General features: G+C 44.7%; 1 protein-coding gene across 1 annotated transcript in view; it reads right to left on the reverse strand.

Annotated features, from left to right (window-relative positions):
- SLC22A3 (solute carrier family 22 member 3) overlaps positions 1 to 19757 on the reverse strand; it is an 88678-nt gene that overhangs the window by 44661 nt on the left and 24260 nt on the right. The window contains exons 2-3 of the mRNA XM_004278876.3: positions 3777 to 3880; positions 1271 to 1425 (exon numbers count right to left, since the gene is read on the reverse strand). Of these exons, the coding sequence (XP_004278924.1) occupies positions 1271 to 1425; positions 3777 to 3880 (259 nt within the window). The remainder of the gene's footprint in view (positions 1 to 1270; positions 1426 to 3776; positions 3881 to 19757) is intronic.

A 19757-nucleotide genomic window follows, 5' to 3' on the forward strand; every position in this document is an offset into this window, starting at 1 on the left:
GCATATTACAGTCTCTTTAGGTGATTCATCATGGACATTAGATTCTACAGATAAATTTTTCACTATCACAAGAGAGTTTCTATCAAATGATACTTCTCTCCACAGTGTTGGACCTTTCATTTGTGTGATATTTCTTTGAAAATCACATGAGGAATTTTACTGTTGGCATCCTTTCCTCCCCTCCCCTCCTGCTGATCTGTTTCTATCTATCCCTAATTCCATTCTGATCATCCTGGCGTATGTTACCTTATTGCTGCCCTAAGATCACAACCAGGAAAACTCACCTAGACTGGGGTCTCCTTAAAAACGCTTCATAGTCCAAAGTTATTCCTTCTGCCCCACCCATCAACCGTCAGTCCCCCCAGCTCTCTCTCTCCTTCCTCGCCCACAAAAAGATCTTCAAAGGGTCCCCAAAGCGGGCACCCCAAAGAGGGGCTGTCCAGCAGTAACAGAAGTGAGTGGAAGCCCACAGATCTGGGGTGATAATCAAAGAGGAGGCTTCGTATTTCCCTGGTCACAAATCCACCACGACTTTGAGTGGGTGCCCACCCAAGACACTACTGGAAAGGTAGCAGCCAGGACCTTCCCCAGTAATAGGAGCAAAGAGAAGTTTTTCTTTCCTCACACTCAGACGTCCAACTTTCTAGGTATGGAAGATAGCAAAGGGTTACAAATGAACTTCTCATTTTCAGGCCATGTCTCCTGCACGGCAAAAAGTTCTCCACTTGTGCGGAAGGGATAGAATTAAAGAAATAATATTAGAGAGCACTGCAATGTTATCTCAAACTGTATCACAGAAATACATGGAAAATGCTTTAAAAATGTTTCAAGGGGGAATTCCCTGGTGGCCCAGTGGTTAGGACTCTGTGCTTTCACTGCTGAACGCCTGGATCCAATCCCTGGTCACGGAACTAAGATCCCACAATCCACATGGCACAGCCAAAAAAAAAAAAGTTTCAAGGAACTACTGAAGTTTTTCTAAAGATTAGTCTCTAAGAAAACAAAGCAAGAAACCATGTGATAACCATATGGCCGTGCTAGAAAGTGGTTCACCCCAGTATTTGGTGAGAGTCCATACTTGGTTCCCAAAACAAGATGGAACTTTAATTTCTAAAGAGTCAGCATCTTGCCCCTGCATCCTCCCATTTGCAGAAATAACGTGGCAGCGGTGAAGCCTCGCCATACTTGCTGGAGGAAGGCTGACCAGCGGGACTTCTCACCCACCTAACCCTGGTTCTCAAACAGACAAGGAGGCGTAGCCAGCTCTTACCAATCACGTAGCAAGTCATCCACGTTCCCTTTCCAAACACGCCTTGTAGGAAGCGGAAGACCACAAACACAGGGAAATTGGGTGCAAATGCCACCACAACACCAGCAATGCCAACACCGAAACAGGATATTAAGTAAATGACTATTCGGCCGTACCTTTTGGAGAAAGAGAAAGGATGAGATTACCTTAAACGTTCTTCAACACAATGAGAAGACTCTCACTGCAAGTGTTGTTAAAGTAGGTTTAAGTACAGAATTTGTGTCCTTTATAGGTTCATTATTACCATGTCAAGGATCGCTGAAAATGCTACTCTTTGTTTTATAGCAAAGCCAGGGCAAATGAAAACATATGCCTCTGAAATGACATTACAAAATTTAAAGCATGGAATGCTTCCTTTGGGATTGCAGTTTCCAAAGAGACGACCCTCTCCATTACAACGTTTTTTTCCCATACAGTCACTCCAGTGGCACAGCTTGGACACTTCCTAGCATTTCTGTGGGTGGGGTCAGAGAAGAAAGGGACAGAAAGAAGCCAAAATGGTCATGACAGCCAGGAGGCCTGGCCTTCTGGCTCAAGTCATGCAACTTCGGGTGAATTCCTTAAACAATTCAAGATGCAGGTTTTGTTTGTTTGCTTGTGATTTTTTTTCTTTTATCTTTTCTACAGTGAGGTTGTAGAGACCAAACTGAGATGCTAATGTGAAAGCTCTTTACAAACTATCAAGTTCACAATAAATGTGATTTGTTCTTAAGATTTGTGTTTCACTTTCACCATTTACGTAGCCATTATTAAAGCACTTAGGCAAAAGACACAGGTCACCGCGGGCAATATTCTGAGAGTCTGATGCTAAGTGGTTCAGTATAGCTGTGCTAGATTATTGGCTGGTGAAGCCTTGTCATCAACGACCTTTGAGAGATTTGATTCAAAGACATTTTCCCATAGAAATTTCCATCAAATTCACACAGCATCTTGCTTCAGACTCTCCAGAGACACATGTAGTCTCGGTTTACCTAGGTTTTAAAATTCACTCTCTGCCCTTCCCACTCTCCTCTCACAGATATAGGACCTACTAAATTGCTTCTTGTCCTTTCCTTCAAGAACATAAGAGATTGAAGGAGCTGAAAGATGGTCAGCCCCGAGGTGAGGCAGCATTATTCACAGCTCTGTCTTCCTCCCCAAAGTACCGGGTCACATCTGAGGACAGATGCTCAGCCCCTCCTGGAACACAGGTAGGAAAAGTCCCCTCCTTTAGTCAAGTTACTTTAGTTTGAAGATGTGTTGATTGGCTGTGAAAGAGAAACATGCCGAAGAAGCAAAACCTAATGCTTAAATTAGGAAGAGTAACAACAAAATGAAAGAAATACATATTGAAAATCTGTAACTCAATTCCAAATGGCAGCCAATTAGGAAAGAGAGGGTTGTGTGCGGAAGATTAAGGAAGGAAAAATGAATTGAAAAGGCTGTAAGGAGAAACAGTAGGAAAGACACAGATAAAAGACAGGGAGAGAGCACCAGACACAGAGGATTAAGGAGGACGTCACATGCCGAGGAGGGCTGGGGGACAACACAAGAAAAAGACGGCAGAGGAAGGGGCGGGAACCAAAGGTGCTACCCATTTTGAAGTCCTGGTCTGGTCAACTGCAGACCATCAACTGCCTACAGGATTGGGGGCATTTTGTCTTGAATTCTCCAATTAACTGCTGTTCTCAGCTCTGCAAGAGACACTCCCAGCCCTGCCCACTGCGAGCAGGGTCACGCTGACCCACTGATGCTGGGCTGGAGCGCTGGGAGCAACAGTGAGCCAGACATGAGGGACAGGGAGAATTGTTAAATCACTGCAAGTCTGTTCATACCGAGAACTGGGATAAAGGAACAGTTAAACAGGAGTACAATAACCTACATCAATAATGTCTGAAACAGGGTTATCTGAAGAGCGAGCACGACTGTCTTGAATATATACACTCACTTTGTGTCTGCCATTAACTGGTATATTTGTGTATTTATGGACCTTCAAGAATAGATCAAATTCTTTTCATGGTTTTTGGAAAACTTTTTTTTTGCAGAGTTTTTAATTTGTAGAATAAATACAAAAATTTGTTTGAATTAAATGAAACAGATTTGTAAGGGGGCGACCTTATGACTAAATTCATCAAACCGCGATCAGCGAGTTACCGAAGCCCATGGAAGCACCTCCACGGCATCCAGCCAGCCAGCCGTGGGCCCCGCCATGAAGCCACGGCCTTGCTGCTCTGTGTTTCCTCTCAGATGCATTCAGACCCCAGGGGAGCAGCCCCAACCTTTTGTACAGTTCAAGGGGTGAGGAGACGAAGCTTACGAAGGAAGGAATTAGTGCAGCCCCACAGGTATGAATGTCCCAAGTGGAGGAATTCAGATTTTTTTCCAAAATTAGCAAGAATAGTTTTCTAATAGTTAACATGAAACATCTTCCTCTCCATAGGTACACATCATTTTCTAGATGTAAACTGGCTGCCACACCCATGCCTACCTGTCCGCTGCATAGCCCAAGGTGAATGCCCCGGCCAGGAAGCCCAGGTTTAAGATGGCTTGTGTGAGGTCCAGCATCCACGCATTGCCACACACGAGGTCAAACTGGGAAAACAAAGAAAACACATGGGAGACTGAGACGTGTGGCAATGCTTACCCTCAAGACACCTGATCATCTGTCCAGACCAGTGATCCTTAAACATTTTTGCTCATATGCTCCTTAAATAAAAATTTTAAGTGTATCGCAGATATTTTTACTGTGATATATAAACGTCTTCTTTATCAGTTTCGCTATCTGCCATGCATGTAATTTTCAGTACACTACAAAGGCTGACATTTTTCAATCGTTCTCTCAACTGTGTCTGATAGAGTACTATAGCCACGTGACGCCTACCACCATCCAGTGAAAACAAGTTCTTCAACAGCCTAAAATTTGACACTAATCTGTTTTCTCTTTGAATTCTTGTTTTCATTCCCACATACATATATCCTAATATTTTTTGTAGAAAATGTGTTTTGTGTTAATGTGTATTATGTTAATGGACAGGTAAATAAATACTTCTGCATGTAATAAATTATGTACATAAATTGACGTTCAATTAACATGTTTTTCTGTGACAATGTTTCTAACTATTAGAATCCTTTCTGATTGGGTTATAACAGTTACTTTTAGAACACAATTGACAAAAACATAGCATATGATGAATCTTGAAAAAGAATTATTACTCAGGAGTAAAATTTTTTTGGAAATGCACTGCCCCTTTTCTAGAAGAATGTTAAAAAAGCCCGGGGTTTTCCACTTAGTTCATGTAATCTGTGGTTGAAGATTTTTTATTACTAGAATGAGTTAGGGCTCAACATCAATTCTATTCCTGTTTTTCATTTTTATAAATTTATGTGCCAAGAAAACTTGTCTGTATAAATAAATTAATGGGAATGGAGAGAGTTTTGTTACAGTATTGTTACTCAATTCTTTTGCTTCCTTCTCAATGCCAAGATTTACAGAGTAATCTATCATCAAAATTATTTTTAAGTTTTCTATTAACCAACATGCCATTTAAGACTCCTACAGTCTTGCTGTCAGGAAAGAAATGGAAACCACCAGACTTACAAAAAGTTGTTTAATCAAATCATTAGGGTCATTTACTTTCTTTCTTAGTTACTTTCTTACCAATATTCCAAACTGTCCCACTGTTTGGTTCCCCACAGGTTTTAAAACCCCAGGTCAATACATCGTAGGAAGATGGAAGAGAGGTAGGAGTCCTTCCGCAAAGGGGGAGAAGGATGTTAGGAAAAGACCTGTATCCTCATCATGTACATATCCTCAGACAGATCCATTTTGGACATATGTGCGTTGAGGCTCTGAAAACTGATTCCCTTCAAAGTAGCCAGGCCCTCTACCTTGTGATTTTCTCTGCACACCTCCAAATGGTATGCTTGCCTCAGTGTGAAGACCACTGCTCTAGACTGTGGCACGATGAGAAAATTAATGCTGTTGGAATAGGAATTGTGAGTGGTCTTATAGATACAGATTCAGAAGCAAACTGTAATAATATTTATTTATAGAACCTGACTTGTCTTGATTCTACAGCTAATGACCTGTCGACTAACACAGCTGGAAAAAAAAAACTGGGGTCAGTAGTAGCTGGCTCACTTCATAGACTTACCGAAAAGATTTATGGAGATTAAAGAAGTAAGAATATGCACAGTAGGAGTAACTTAAAAGAGATTTATTGTCAATGTAGGTACTGGTTTTCCAGAGCAGAACAATTTCATTTTAAGTAAGCTTGCAGATGATTATTTTATCTGAAATAATTTCCCATTAGAATTAAACATATAAAGGATGCAATTAAAGTATATAAAATCTCAGAGGTCAAACAGGTGATTTAACCGCCAGAGAAAGTATTTTGACACAGAAAAATGTCAGCCAGTGTCAAATATAACCTCTCAAATCCTCCAGCTGAGCTTCAGATAACTTGGTTAACTAAAGATAGAGGAATGCTTTTCATAGATGACACAGCAAGGCCCAGCAAGAGCTATCCTTTTATGAACATACTTAGCTGCTTTCGAATTGCGTGAATTAAAATACCCCGAAATACTCTTTAAACACAAAGATATTCTCTAATATAAAACCAGTGATCTTGGATTTCCCTGGTGGCACAGCAGTTAAGAATCCGCCTGCCAATGCAGGGAACACGGGTTCGATCCCTGGTCCGGGAAGATCCCACATGCCGTGGAGCAACTAAGCCCGTGCGCCACAACTACTGAGCCTGTGCTCTAGAGCCTGCGAGCCACAACTACTGAAGCCCACACGCCTAGGGGCCGTGCTCCGCCACAAGAGAAGCCACCGCAATGAGAAGCTCGCGCACCGCAACAAGGAGTAGCCCCCGCTCTCCGCAACTAGAGAAAGCCCGTGCGCAGCAACAAAGACACAATGCAGCCAAAAATAAATAAATAAAAAAGAAATAAATTTATTTTAAAAAAAGTGATCTTTTTCACTCTCCCATAAAAGAAATTGTCAAAAAGGATTTTTTTGTATTTTGTATCACAACAAAATTAATTTAAAATAAATGTTTAGGGCTTCCCTGGTGGCACAGTGGTTGAGAGTCCACCTGCCGATGCAGGGGACACGGGTTCGTGCCCTGGTCCGGGAAGATCCCACATGCTGCGGAGCGGCTGGGCCCGTGAGCCATGGCCGCTGAGCCTGTGCGTCCAGAGCCTGTGCTCCGCAACGGGAGAGGCCACAACAGTGAGAGGCCTGTGTACCTCAAATAAATAAATAAATAGAATAAAGTAAAATAAAATAAAATAAATGTTTAAGTGGTTAAAGTGCTATCATAACTTAGTTTCTAAAGCACTATGATACCATCCAGACCACATATTGTCAGTCCTCTATACTTTGTTTTGCATCTCAGATGCTGGAGGAGTGGAAACTACAATTCTCAGAATCCTTGCCAGCAGGGGTTCTGTTTAGGTTCTGCCAGTAGGGGGCGCTGGTGCAAGATCAGAAGGCAGGTTGTGGGGATTCTGCTTCTGGCTGTGGCAGCAGCACTGGCTCCAACTGTAGCAGTGACAACAGTCAGTGCTTTTAACCACTCCCTGGCTACACAGGGGTAAATGGACAGGACCCACAGGCTCTGTAATGCTATGGAGCAGGGCAGGGGTTCTGCAGGAGCTGTCCTTCCTTGCTTTTCTAGCCTTTCCAAAACAGCTCAAACCCAAATCCTTTTATTCAATCCCTTCCCGCTTGAAATACCTAGCCTAGTTTCTCTTTTTATGACTGGGAGCCTGCCATCTTTCAAAAGCACAAAAGAAATTAATATAAACAAATTACATACCTTTAAAAGAAATGCACACACACACACATTTAGGTTCCCAGTAGGGAACAGACACTGCAGTCACAAGGATGGAAGGCTTGGTTCTGACTCTTGCACGTACAGTCAGGAATCAGACCCCTGCCTCCTGGGGCTGGTGCTTCCTAATCGGCTCTGAGCTCGCTGCCTGCTGCCAAAACAGCTCTGGGTCTGAGATATGTTTTTGTGTCTAGAGAGAGGTTGGCATGTACCAAAGCCAATGAACGTCATAGGCTGAAGACTTTTTCCTGAAATAAAGTACTAAAAGCTGTTTGTAGTTACCAGGGAGACCTAAAACCCATCTCTTGTCAAATTTAACTAAGTTTGAATCAAAGACACAAGCATTTACGTCTGTCCTAAGGCAATCTTCCAAGAACAAGGGAAGCATCTCCTTTTTTTTTCCTAAGTGTACATATTTCCTAACTGTACAAGTTATTTTTAAATGCTCATAAATCCAGGTGTACCCATCCTGTTAATTTTCTTTTAAAGTCACTTTTATTTAAATTTCAAGTCATTTTTACACAAAGAGAATTACTCCCCTTCGCATGAGCAGAAAGCCAATCTGATAAAAGATTCAAACAACTGTTCATGGGATGCTGGAAGGGATCACATTGTTTCATTTCGCAGAAAGCACAACTCTAGCCTAATTAGATACTTTCAAAGAGCTTCCAACCAAGTGATTTTTTTAGCTTTTCCTAGTCATTAAAATCCAAACAGACATTATGTTAACTTGGGTTGTCGTGATAAAATGCTGGAGCAGGTCATCATCAGATCTATGCTCAAGTTTTGATTTCTAAATTATCCTTAGAACCAGAGTAACAGAATATCTTCCAAATACAAAGGCCAAAGGTAGGAAATAAGGTAAAAATAATGCAGGGATGCAAGAGACTTAGGACCTCAGGAGGGGGGCTTGCCCGTTCCTGAAACCACAGGGAATGACCCCTGATGACCGGCAGCTGGCTTTTCCATAGATGTCTCGTTTAGCCTTCTTGAACAAATTCTCACGTGAGAGATTCTAAGTTTAGAGGAACATCACGGTATTTGACTCCAGTGTGCCTTTGGTTTGACCACTGGGTGTAGGGTGCCTCTGGCTACATTTAGCACCGGCCAGACAATCACACGTTGACCCCCATGGATGGATTCCATTTCTAATCAACAAGCCGCCACCACAGAGCCTAATAATGGTTAAAAATAGTGTAATCATAAAGAAAATCATTTGGGTTGGGTCTCCATGAGGGGGAAGGATGTCATTATTATTTCTAGTTTCAATGAAAATTTCTTTAACATGATCCGATAGCATTAGTTGGGTATCTTAATACCAAAAAGTTAATGCTTTTCTGATCCGTATGAAGCATCATGAGCTGCAGGTATGAAAACTAATCATCAGGTATTTACAGCTTCCAGTGGTGGGCCTGGCATCATGCAGACGAGGCTGGGAGCAGTACCAGGGATGAGCAGGCTTTGCTTCTGCCTCTGTGAGGAGCTTATTATACGGCTTAGAGAGCCAGGATCCATTCATGGGCAGCAAATGCAGAGGAATTGAGATCTGAATGGAATGGGATTGACTATAAATGCGTGAGGGCCTCAGGGGAAGAAAGAACTGTTGGGACCCAGAGCAGTCAGATTCGTGAAGAAGGTGGGACATAAACAGATCCTTCAACAAGGAGTTGCATTTAGAAGGGAAAAAAAGGGAAAAGAAGGGTACTGAGCAGGGCGATGGGCAGCCGACTCTCAAGGACAGAAGCGTGCGGGCCAATGAGGTTCAGATCTGCCTGCAGCAGTGGAGGTGCCAGGCTCAGGTTTGAAGCTGAAGAACCACCTGTGTCTGTGCCCCCAGCGGGGAAGGGGGCGCAGGTCCCGCAGGGACAGAGTTTCTTATTCAGGACACCAGAGGCATCGAGAGAGCTCACAACAGGGAGGAGGAAGTTCTAAAAGCTAGAGGAAGAGTCTGGAAGGTTGCAAATGGAGAGGTCCAGAGCAGAAGCCCTGGTCCCGGGACAGAACGAGATTCCAAGGAGATGATAGCAAGACTCAGAGACGAGACAGGAAACCCAAGAGTCTGCAACAATCACCTAGAACAGGTGATCTCACAGGCATAAAGAGGCACCACTGTGTGATGCAAGGTTTATAGAGCATCACCTGTCATATCAGCTGCTCTCCAAGGTGGATAATAAAAATAATGCCTCAACATTTATTAACTGAAGACCCTCGTGACTCACCCTCAAATCAACGTTCAAGCTGTTTTATTTCTTTGTAGTGAAGACAAGCAATTACTCATCTGAAAATGTTTACGATTTCTCTAAATAACTGAGACTATGTGAAGATGAGAGGAAGATGACAGGCTCTGAATCTGGACAGATCTAAGGGCAGAGAGGAACCGCGGCTCTGGAGTCAGCCGAGGTGTCGATCTAACACTCCTAGCTTTGTGTCCCTTGGTGATTTTCTTAGTGTCTTTAACCCTCTGTGTCCCTATCTATAAAATGGGGGTAAGAACTGGACTGATGCTGTCACTCAGGTAATATATGTAAAGTACTTAGTTTAGCCCAATGCCCGAGATATTAAATACCCAATAAACGTTCCCAATTGCATTATGATTACTGATCTAATGTTGATGATAATAAATAGCATAATGAATGGTTTTATTATTTTTTTAATAAATGTATTATTTATTTTTGGCTGCATTGGGTCTTCGTTGCTGCGCACGGGGTTTCTCTAGTTGTGGCAAGCGGGGACTACTCTTTGCTGCAGTGCGTGGGCTTCTCATTGTGGTGGCTTCTCTTGTTGCGGAGCATGGGCTCTAGGTACGCGGGCTCAGTAGTTGTGGCACTCGGGCTCAGTAGTTGTGGCTCGCAGGCTCTAGGGTGCAGGCTCAGCAGTTGTGGCACACAGGCTTAGTTGCTCCACCGCATGTGGGATCTTCCCAGACCAAGGATCCAACCCATGTCCCCTGCATTGGCAGGCGGATTCTCAACCACTGCACCACCAGGGAAGTCCCAATGAGTGGTTTTAAAATGTGGTTTTCAACACTGACTGCTCGTTAAAATGACTTGGAGTAAGTGAAAACAAGCTAAGCTCCGCTCCAGACCCATTAAATCAGAACCTAGTCTAACAAGAAGGTGAGTTTGAAAACCACTCCTATGGAGCTTATCAGTGATTTACATGCCTGCTGGCGGGTAGTTAATTCTTGCACATTGTACTGGGTTGGACAGTGTCCTCCCCACCCCTCCCCCAATTTATGTCTATCTGGAACCTCAGAAGATGATCTTATTCGGAAATAGCGTTTTTGCAGATATAATTAGTTAAGATGAGGTCACACTGGATCAGGGTGGGCCTTAATCCAATGACTGGTGTCCTTATAAGAAGAGGAAGCAGAGGCACAGACACACACCTGGGGGGGACACCATGGGGAGACATAGGCAGAGATTGGAACGATGCATCTACAAGCTAAGGACCACCAAGGGTGGCCTGTGTGTGTGCTTGCTAGGGCTGCCATGATGCAGTGTGGCTTAAGCAACAGAAATTTATTTCCTCACAGTTCTGGAGGCTCGAAGTCTGAGATCAAGGTGTCAACAGAGTTGGTTTCTTCTGAGGCCTCTCTCCTTAGCTTGAAGACAGCTGCTTTCTCCCTCTGTCTTCACCTGGTCTTCCTCGGTGTGTATCTATGTCCTAATCTCCTTCGAACAAGGTCATTAGCCACTTGGACTAGGGCCCACCTGAACAGCCTCATTCCAACTTAATTTCCCCTTTAAAGAATCTGAAAAAGAGTGGATATATGTATAACTGAATCACTTTGCTGTACACCTGAAAATAACACATTGTAAGTCAACTATATCCAATATAAAATAAAAATTAGGGGCTTCCCTGGTGGCGCAGTGGTTGAGAGTCTGCCTGCCGATGCAGGGGACATGGGTTCGTGCCCCGGTCCGGGAAGATCCCACATGCCGCAGAGCGGCTGGGCCCGCGAGCCATGGCCGCTGAGCCTGCGCGTCCGGAGCCTGTGCTCCACAACGGGAGAGGCCACAACAGTGAGAGGCCCACGTACCACAAAAATAAATAAATAAATTAATTAATTAAATAAAAATAAAAATTAAATTAAAAAAATAAGGCTTAGGGAAGCCATTGAAGGATTAAAAAAAAAAAGACTCTATCTCCAAAGACAATCACGTTCTGAGGTGCATATGAATTTGGGGGGGTTATATCTTAGCCCATAACAGCAGTCAACCCTGGAAGTTACCAGAGAGGTATGGAGCGGATTCTCCCCTAGAGCCTTCGGAGGGAGCAGGCCTTGCTGACACCTTGCTGGATTTTTGTGTTTTCTAATGCAGGTCCCATATCTTTACTATTAAGACGTAGTGGGCTTTGCTGTTATTCTCTCTTTTTACCTTTGGTCTTTTGTAAATAACTGCAAGCAGGTAACATCTTTATTTTAATGATATTTATTCTGGTTGCAGATAATTGCTATTGATTTCTTAAGCTATATCTCAAAATAACATACCCACATTTTCTGATAAAGCTGATTTCTAAGAAAATAAGAATAATGAATAAGGAGGTTTACAGTCCTCAAAGGGAAAAATGGCTAAATTCAGAAGGACAATGTAGAGAAACAACTAAATGGGGGATTAAGCTCATAATGAAATGCATCTCTATGAGCATTTTACTAGAAAATGTTTTACTAGGAAAAAAGTAGAGATTTAGAAATACATAGGAGTTTGGTAAATCATTCTGTTCATAATATTAAATGACTTAACACAGTGGTTCTCAAACGTGTGGGCCAGCAGCACAGCATCATCCGGGAACTTGTGAGAAATGCAGGTTCTTGGGATCTACCTGCAACCACTGAATCAGAAACTCTGGGGTGGGACCCAGAAACCCGTGTTTGAACAAATCCTCCAGCGGATTCTGCTGCATGCTCGAGTCTGAGAGCCACAGAAGCTAACATGTTACTTACATTAGTAATTTTTCAAATTGGACACTGCTGTGGACCCCACTTCACTCCCCCTATCCCCCTCCCCACCTGCAGGTTCTCCTCCTGGTAGAGACTGAACACCTAAGTTTTGTTTCTAGGTCTGTTTTCTAGGGAATATAAGCTGGAAAAAAAGATATAGGACCACTTCATAAGATTTTGTTAGAATAAGTAAAACGACTTAAAGAGATACCCTAAACGTAAAGGATTTCACTTGAAGAATGCAGTTAAGAATAAAGCCACAACGCCCCATTGCGCCTGAGCCTTCTTCCGCCTGCATTCTCTTCTCTCTTTTCCTTTTTCCACAGCCCAGCCCACCCAGATGGAGGGGAAAGCAGAGGCTTCAGAAACAAAGCAAAGAGGGATTAGAAAATAGACAGTGAGATAAAGGGGCTGGACAAAGAGGAAGGCACCGGGAGGTGAAACCAACATGGTAACTGAGACAGATGCCCTGCAGGGCTGCTCTTCCCCACGTGATGGTGCAGCAGCTGCCTTGTATGCTGGAGACTCTCACGACGCGACGGGTGGGGCTGTGTGGACCACCAAACGGCACAGTTGGTCATGGGTGGGCCGTGTCTATCTAAAGGGGTTGGGTTCAAAGCTGAGGAAACCACGACCTGCTCAGGCAATAAGACTTAAGAAATCCACATTGGCTTCCAACTGCCAAGGGCCACAGAGATCCACATATTTATGAATTCCTCTCTCTCCCAATTTCCAGCTAAAAGGGCCCAACCAATACAATCCTAAAAATTGCAAACCACAGACAGAAACTAGAGACATGTCCTGCCCAGAGACCTAAAGCTTCGGGAGTTTCAGCAGAAAGCAAAGGGGGTCTGAGTCCAGCCAGGTGGGCACCACCTGCTGCCACAGAACCTGTCTAAGGGAAGCAAGCCTGTCCGGGAGCTGAGCAAAGACACTCAACCCTTGTCCCCTCCCCTCTCTATGCCCCTCACTCACAGCTCCTGGGCTGGAGCCAAGCCTTGAGGAAGTGGGAGGGTTCTGGGCATCCAGCTGGTGCAGGAGCCTGCGGTGTGGGCTGCCGGCACCGGCTGGGAGGGCTGGGCCTGAGTTGCACGCATGTCTAGAGGGGGTTTGCAGGACAGATACTCCAGGGTCAGCTGCTGAATGGCTGGAAGCAGAGGCGGCTCCTTCCTTGCCCAGCTGTCTGGTGCAGCCATGTCAACCCCCCACGAGGAGAAGCTGCTAGAACTCTCTGAGCCCATGGAGGTCTCCTCTTGATCCCATGCAAACCAGAGAAGAATCACAGTCAGTGGGAACCGGCAGAACTGAACAGACACCGCGTACTCCTCACCAGGCTCCGAGTCGGCCACATGCCCATCTGCAGACACAGCAGAGGAAAGCGCCCAGGCTGGGGCAAGGCTCCGAAAGTCAACCGAGAACCATCTGAATGTTCGGAGCAAATGGTTCTCAGTGATAAGTGGCTGCAAGAAACACGATCACTAAGAACCCTAATTCAGAGTTTCGGTGAGACGCCAGGGGCCATCCCATTGATAAAGTAAGAGCGGTTCGTCGGGGGAAAAGGAGCAATCTGCAAAAAGGAATTGCTGGAGATTAAAAGCGTAACTGCTGAAATTAAAAACAAACGGAGGCAGTGAGTAGCACTGAGGAACGCTGGGGACGAGCGAGTTAGTGACTTCGAACATCCGTTTGAAGAAGTTTTCCAGGAACCTGAGAAAAAAGGCAGAGGAGACACCTGAGAGAAAAGAAGAGAAGCACAGAGCAGTCCAAGGTGCTAACGCTGGTTTTTCCATAAATGGGAACCCATAAGGGGGGAGGAGAAGTTATGATAAGGTGCAGAGAGAAATTCTGTGAGCGGAAGGAAGATGTGAGCCCAGTGACCGGCAGGAGAGGTCCCACTGCATTGTAAATACCTGCACTTCAATCCCCACACCCACCCTCGCTTCAGAGACCCCTGAGTGTGAGTAGGAGGCCTGGAGATGAAAGATGTGTTTCCTCTGTACTCAGCACCGCAGGCACCTGAGCTTCCTCCCTCTGTCCCTGCCCTTGTCCCATCGCACACCCTCCTGCCCCCAGCTTGGGATTCAGCTTTCTCTGGGGCGGTTAAGTCAGGCATTGGTCTATATTTATTGATATGGAAAGAGACCTACACTTTAGTAGATTTAAAAATCAGGTTACAGGGCTTCCCTGGTGGCGCAGTGGTTGAGAGTCCGCCTGCCGATGCAGGGGACACGGGTTCATGTCCCGGTCCAGGAAGATCCCACATGCCACGGAGCTGCTGCGCCCGTGAGCCATGGCCGCTGAGCCTGTGCGTCCGGAGCCTGTGCTCCGCAATGGGAGAGACCACAACAGTGAGAGGCCCGTGTACAGCAAAAAAAAAAAAAAGAAAAGAAAAAGAAAAATTTAATCAGGGAAGTGAGAAAATGAGGAAACAAAGGAAGGCAGTCAAGCGAGACAAAATAATAATAGTTTGGCCATAAAACAAAATCAAGGGCTACAGTTCCTCCTCAAGGGCTATAGATAATATCCTGAGCCATATCTTTGAGTTGTTTTGCAGATACTAAAGCCTCCACCAGGTGGAAGAAGTTAACTATATACTGACGACCAGCACGTAGACCCCAGACCAGTTGGAAACAGAAGGTTGATGATGATGATTCCAGAAATACCACCGTTACCTCACCACCAACCAATTGGAAGAACGTTCATGAGCTGATCACGCACCCTGCAACCCTCTCCCTCACCTTGCCTTTAAAGACCCTTCTCTAAAAGCCATCAGGGGGCTTCCCGCCTGCCGATGCAGGGGACACGGGTTCGTGCCCCGGTCCGGGAAGATCCCACATGCCGCGGAGCGGCTGGGCCCGTGAGCCATGGCCGCTGAGCCTGCGCGTCCGGAGCCTGTGCTCCGCAATGGGAGAGGCCACAACAGTCAGAGGCCCACGTACCGCAAAAAAAAGAAGAAAAAATTCTCTGTGCCAGAGAATATTCAATGGAGAAAAACAGTCTCTTCAGCAAGTGGTGTTGGGAAAGTTGGAGAGCCGCATGTAAATCAATGAAGCTAGAACACACCCTTCACACCATACACAAAAACAAACTCAAAATGGCTTAAAGACTTGAATATAAGACAAGACACCATAGAACTCCTAGAAGAGAACATAGGCAAAACATTCTCTGACATAAATCACACCAATGTTTTTCTTAGGTCAGTCTCCCAAGGCAATAGAAATAAAAGCAAAAATAAACAAATGGGACCTAACCAAACTTAAAAGCTTTTGCACAGCAAAGGAAACCATAAACAAAATGAAAAGACATCCTATGGACTGGGAGAAAATATTTGCAAATGATGTGACTGACAAGGGATTAATTTCCAGAATGTGCAATCAGTTCCTACAATTCAATAACAAAAAAGCAAACAACTCAATTGAAAAATGGGCAGAAGATCTAAATAGACATTTCTCCAAAGAATACATACAGATGGCCAATAGGCACATGAAAAGATGCTCAGTATCAGTAATTATTAGAGAAATGCAAACCAACACTACAATGAGGTACCACCTCACACAGGTCAGAATGGCCATCATTAAAGAGTCTACAAATAACAAATGCTGGAGAGGGAGTGCTGAAAAGGGAACCCTCCTACACTGTTGGTGGGAATGTAAATTGGTGCAGCCACTATGGAGAACAGTATGGAGCTTCCTCAAAAAACTAAAAATAGAGTTTCCATATGATCCTGCAATTCCACTCCTGGGCATATATCAAGACAAAACTATAATTTGAAAAGATACATGCACCCCAATGTTCATAGCAGCACTATTCACAATAGCCAAGACATGGAGACAACCTAAACGTCCATCAAATGGGTAAAGAGGACGTGGTGTATATATACAATGGGATATTACTCAGCCATAAAAAAAGAATGAAATAACACCATTTGCAGCAATATGGATGGACCTAGAGATTATCATACTAAGTGAAGTAAATCAGACAGAGAAAGACAAATACCACATGATATCTCTTAGATGTGGAATCTAAAATATGACACAAACGAACATATCTATGAAACAAAAACATGCTCACAGATATAGAGAACAGACTTGTGGTTGCCAAGGGGGAGGGGGGTAGTGGAGGGAAGGACTGGGAGTTCAGGGTCAGCAGATGTAAACTATTATATAAAGGATAGGTAAACAACAAGGTCCTACTGTAGAGCACAGGGAACTATATTCAGTATCCTGTGATAAACCATAATGGAGAAGAATATATTTATGTATAACTGAATCACTTTGTGTACAGTAGAAATTAACACCACTTTGTAAATCAATTATACTTCAATAAAATTTAAGTCTTTGTGCCCAAACTAAGCTTTCTCAGCAGCCTCTGCAGATGGCCTCTTCCTCCGTTTGTGTCTTGTGTTCACTTTGTTTATTTTTTGTTCTCTCGGTCGTTTGTATTTAAGAGCCGGAATAAGTGGGATTTGACAATAGAATTATATTCATAACATTTCCAATTGTTTAGAATCAGGAAAAGAGGCTTGAGAAAACAATCTCAGCAGAGTCTGGGCCAGGATTTTTGGTTAGAGCACTTCAAGGAAGTCTGGGACAATGGGATTATTGACCAAACTCCACCCGGAGAACACTGCTTTGCAAGTGCTTCCCCATTGTGACTGCTGAGTTTATAATTATAATATTTGACCCAAAGCACAGAACAAACTTTGTAAATTACTCTGAACACTATTTCTAGCACACACACACACACACACACACACACACACACACACACACACACGCACACACAACAGTGTATTTCCCAAAGTCCTTAAGATGCCCGGAACTGCCCTTGTCCAGGTGTTGGGGGTGTTAGAAGGAAGGCTTGAAAGGCATCTCAGCTCCTTTCCCAGGACTGAGATGCACTTTGACGCTGTTAGTTCCAGGGCACAATTAAAGTATCATCCAGGATTGCCACTCTAGTTCCTCATGGGACCCAAGACCACATTACCATTAGTTGTTCAAGGTCCCACACAGAAAATCTTTGCTTCTTACTACATTTTAAAAACAAGTTGTTTTTCCTTATGATTACTTGGAGCTATTGAAACAAACAAAAAAAATGTAGATGGACTTCATGAAGACCCTGTTTTAAGGCTCCTTAAAGCAGATGTCAGGGCGGGTAGTGCCTTGAACACACATTAACCAAATAAGCAGGACACAGCAATACAGCAGCTCAGCAGCCTGGCCATTTGAGTCCACACATCCAGGTGTTCAGGTGAATAAATATAGGGACACAGCAATACAGCAGCTCAGCAGCCTGGCCATTTGAGTCCACACATCCAGGTGTCCAGGTGAATAAATATAGGGACACAGCAATACAGCAGCTCAGCAGCCTGGCCATTTGAGTCCACACATCCAGGTGTTCAGGTGAATAAGTATAGGGACACAGCAATACAGCAGCTCAGCACCCTGGCCATTTGAGTCCACACATCCAGGTGTTCAGGTGAATAAATATAGAGATGATGTCTCATCATAGGTACTCTGGCAGGCTTCACATCTGGAATCTAGTGGCTGAAACTTATTTTTACTGACCCCTAGTATTTACTGAGTACCCTAGAGTCAAGCTTTCAATTAGTCGTATACACCATCTCATTTAATCCTCCCAGCAACCCTGTGAGGTAGACATGATTATTACCCTCATTTTACAGATGAGGAAACTGAGATCAGGAAGATGAGGAAAGCAGTTGGAGGTTACATGCTCATCAGCAGGTGGGGAGGAGGCTGACCTGAAACGTCTAACTCCTGAGTCCACCCCCTGTGACACCCCATATGCCCTGACCTGCCACCCTTGCAGCCTCATACAAAGAAATGCAGTTTTTAAAAGTTGCTGGGGGCTTCCCTGGTGGCGCAGTGGTTGAGAGTCTGCCTGCCGATGCAGGGGATACGGGTTCGTGCCCCGGTCCGAGAAGATCCCACATTCCGTGGAGCGGCTGGGCCCGTGAGCCATGGCCGCCGAGCCTGCGCGTCTGGAGCCTGTGCTCCGCAACGGGAGAGGCCACAACAGTGAGAGGCCCGCGTACCGCAAAAAAAAAAAAAAAAAAAAAAAAAAGTTGCTGGAATATACGTTCTTCATTTAAGCAGGTGCAAGAGATTATTCTTTAACTACTTTTACTTGGATAGATGTATATACTGCAGCAAATATCCAAAACTCTCTTGTTCTGAGTTTTTTTTTAAACCCTTGGCATTTTTCTTTAAACAAATGTTTAATAATTACTTAGACTTCATTAAGCGCTCTCTTTTCAGTAGGTGAGCTACTACTTCCATCATATTTTTGCCAACTGAATATTGCCTCATGCTTGCAGTAAAATTTTCTGCTACCGGTCTAACGTTAAAAAGATGTTGGTATCACACCATACTTTTGCTTTCTCTTCAAGCATTACTCTAGCAGTTTTATATTGCTCTTAGAACCAACTGCTTGGCGGGGGGCAGGGTGGGGGGAGTACAAGCTCTTGAGTACAAGAGGTATGTATGCATCTTGGTCCTAAAATTATGTTTGTTTTGCAAAGGAAGGAAGGTTCTAGAGTAGAGTGTCACCTTGACTGTTTATGTCTTTTTATTGGCCCAGAGTAGGCTGAACGGCAGGAAAACAGATCATTGCTAAGACTGCACTGCTTAGGTCGAAATGACACGGCATTTCCGAAGGGCGGTGGTGCCGACTGGCTGCACTCATGTGGACCTGGCTGTTTGTGAGACCTCGCTTCAAGCCACATCAAAGGTCCAGGTCTGGTCTGATAAGTTTCTGGAGAGAGACGCTGCCACCAAGGTGTAAGGTGACCACGTGGTCTTTCTCACAGTGCTGTCCACCAACCCACCTGGGGAAGCGTTAGGTGCCAGACTTCCAAAGCGAGCCACTCAGAAAATAACATGCACCCACTTGGTCTGTCCCTCCCGGTGTCCCTGGGAGGCAGAGATGCTCCAGCCACTGTCACTGCAGTGCTTACAAGTGAAGCTGGACACGAGACAGACATTCATTTATTTTAATTACTTAATTCTTAAACCAGAGGTAGGCACCCATCCTAGAAAAGGCCTGAACGGCCTTGCCGCTGCCAAGTCTTTTTCTCTTTCTTGTGTCTCTTCTCGATCCACATCTGCTCCAAACTGGATACTGCAGCCCTCACGGACGAGCCCCACGGTCCCGGGATGGTGTAAGTCCCGGGAAACGCCCCTGTCAGAGGCCGGCGTCCTCTCGCTAAACTGGGGGGCTTTGGGTGACTTTGGGTAAGCCAGGGGAGAGTCCTCTGTCCTGCCAGATATGGCCACACTGAAGGCACGTCTGGATCTTGTACTCTGCCCAGCCTGAGAGCAGCAAAAGCAGCTAAGCACAGTGAAAACACTTGTCCAGGAGGCTCCCGGTGCCAGGCATGTTGTCGTGCAGTGAGAAGGGAGCAGGACTAGGCTCCGGTTTGCTCGAAGCTCCCAGCTGAGCACCGGTGATGCAGTATGTGAAACAGAATACAAGGTAGAATGTGTTGAAATCTCACAAGAGAAACACAGAATGCTACGCAAGCACAAAGCAGAGAGAGATGCAGTCCAGCTGGGAAGTACATGCCAGGAAAGGCTTTTGGAGGAGGCAGTGTTGGAGCCGGGCCGTGAAGATCTGGTTGTGTTTTGACACACAGAGATGAGGTGGAAGCCAAGGGAACAGGGTC

Source organism: Orcinus orca, chromosome 12, assembly GCF_937001465.1.
Source record: "Orcinus orca chromosome 12, mOrcOrc1.1, whole genome shotgun sequence".
NCBI lineage: Eukaryota > Metazoa > Chordata > Mammalia > Artiodactyla > Delphinidae > Orcinus > Orcinus orca.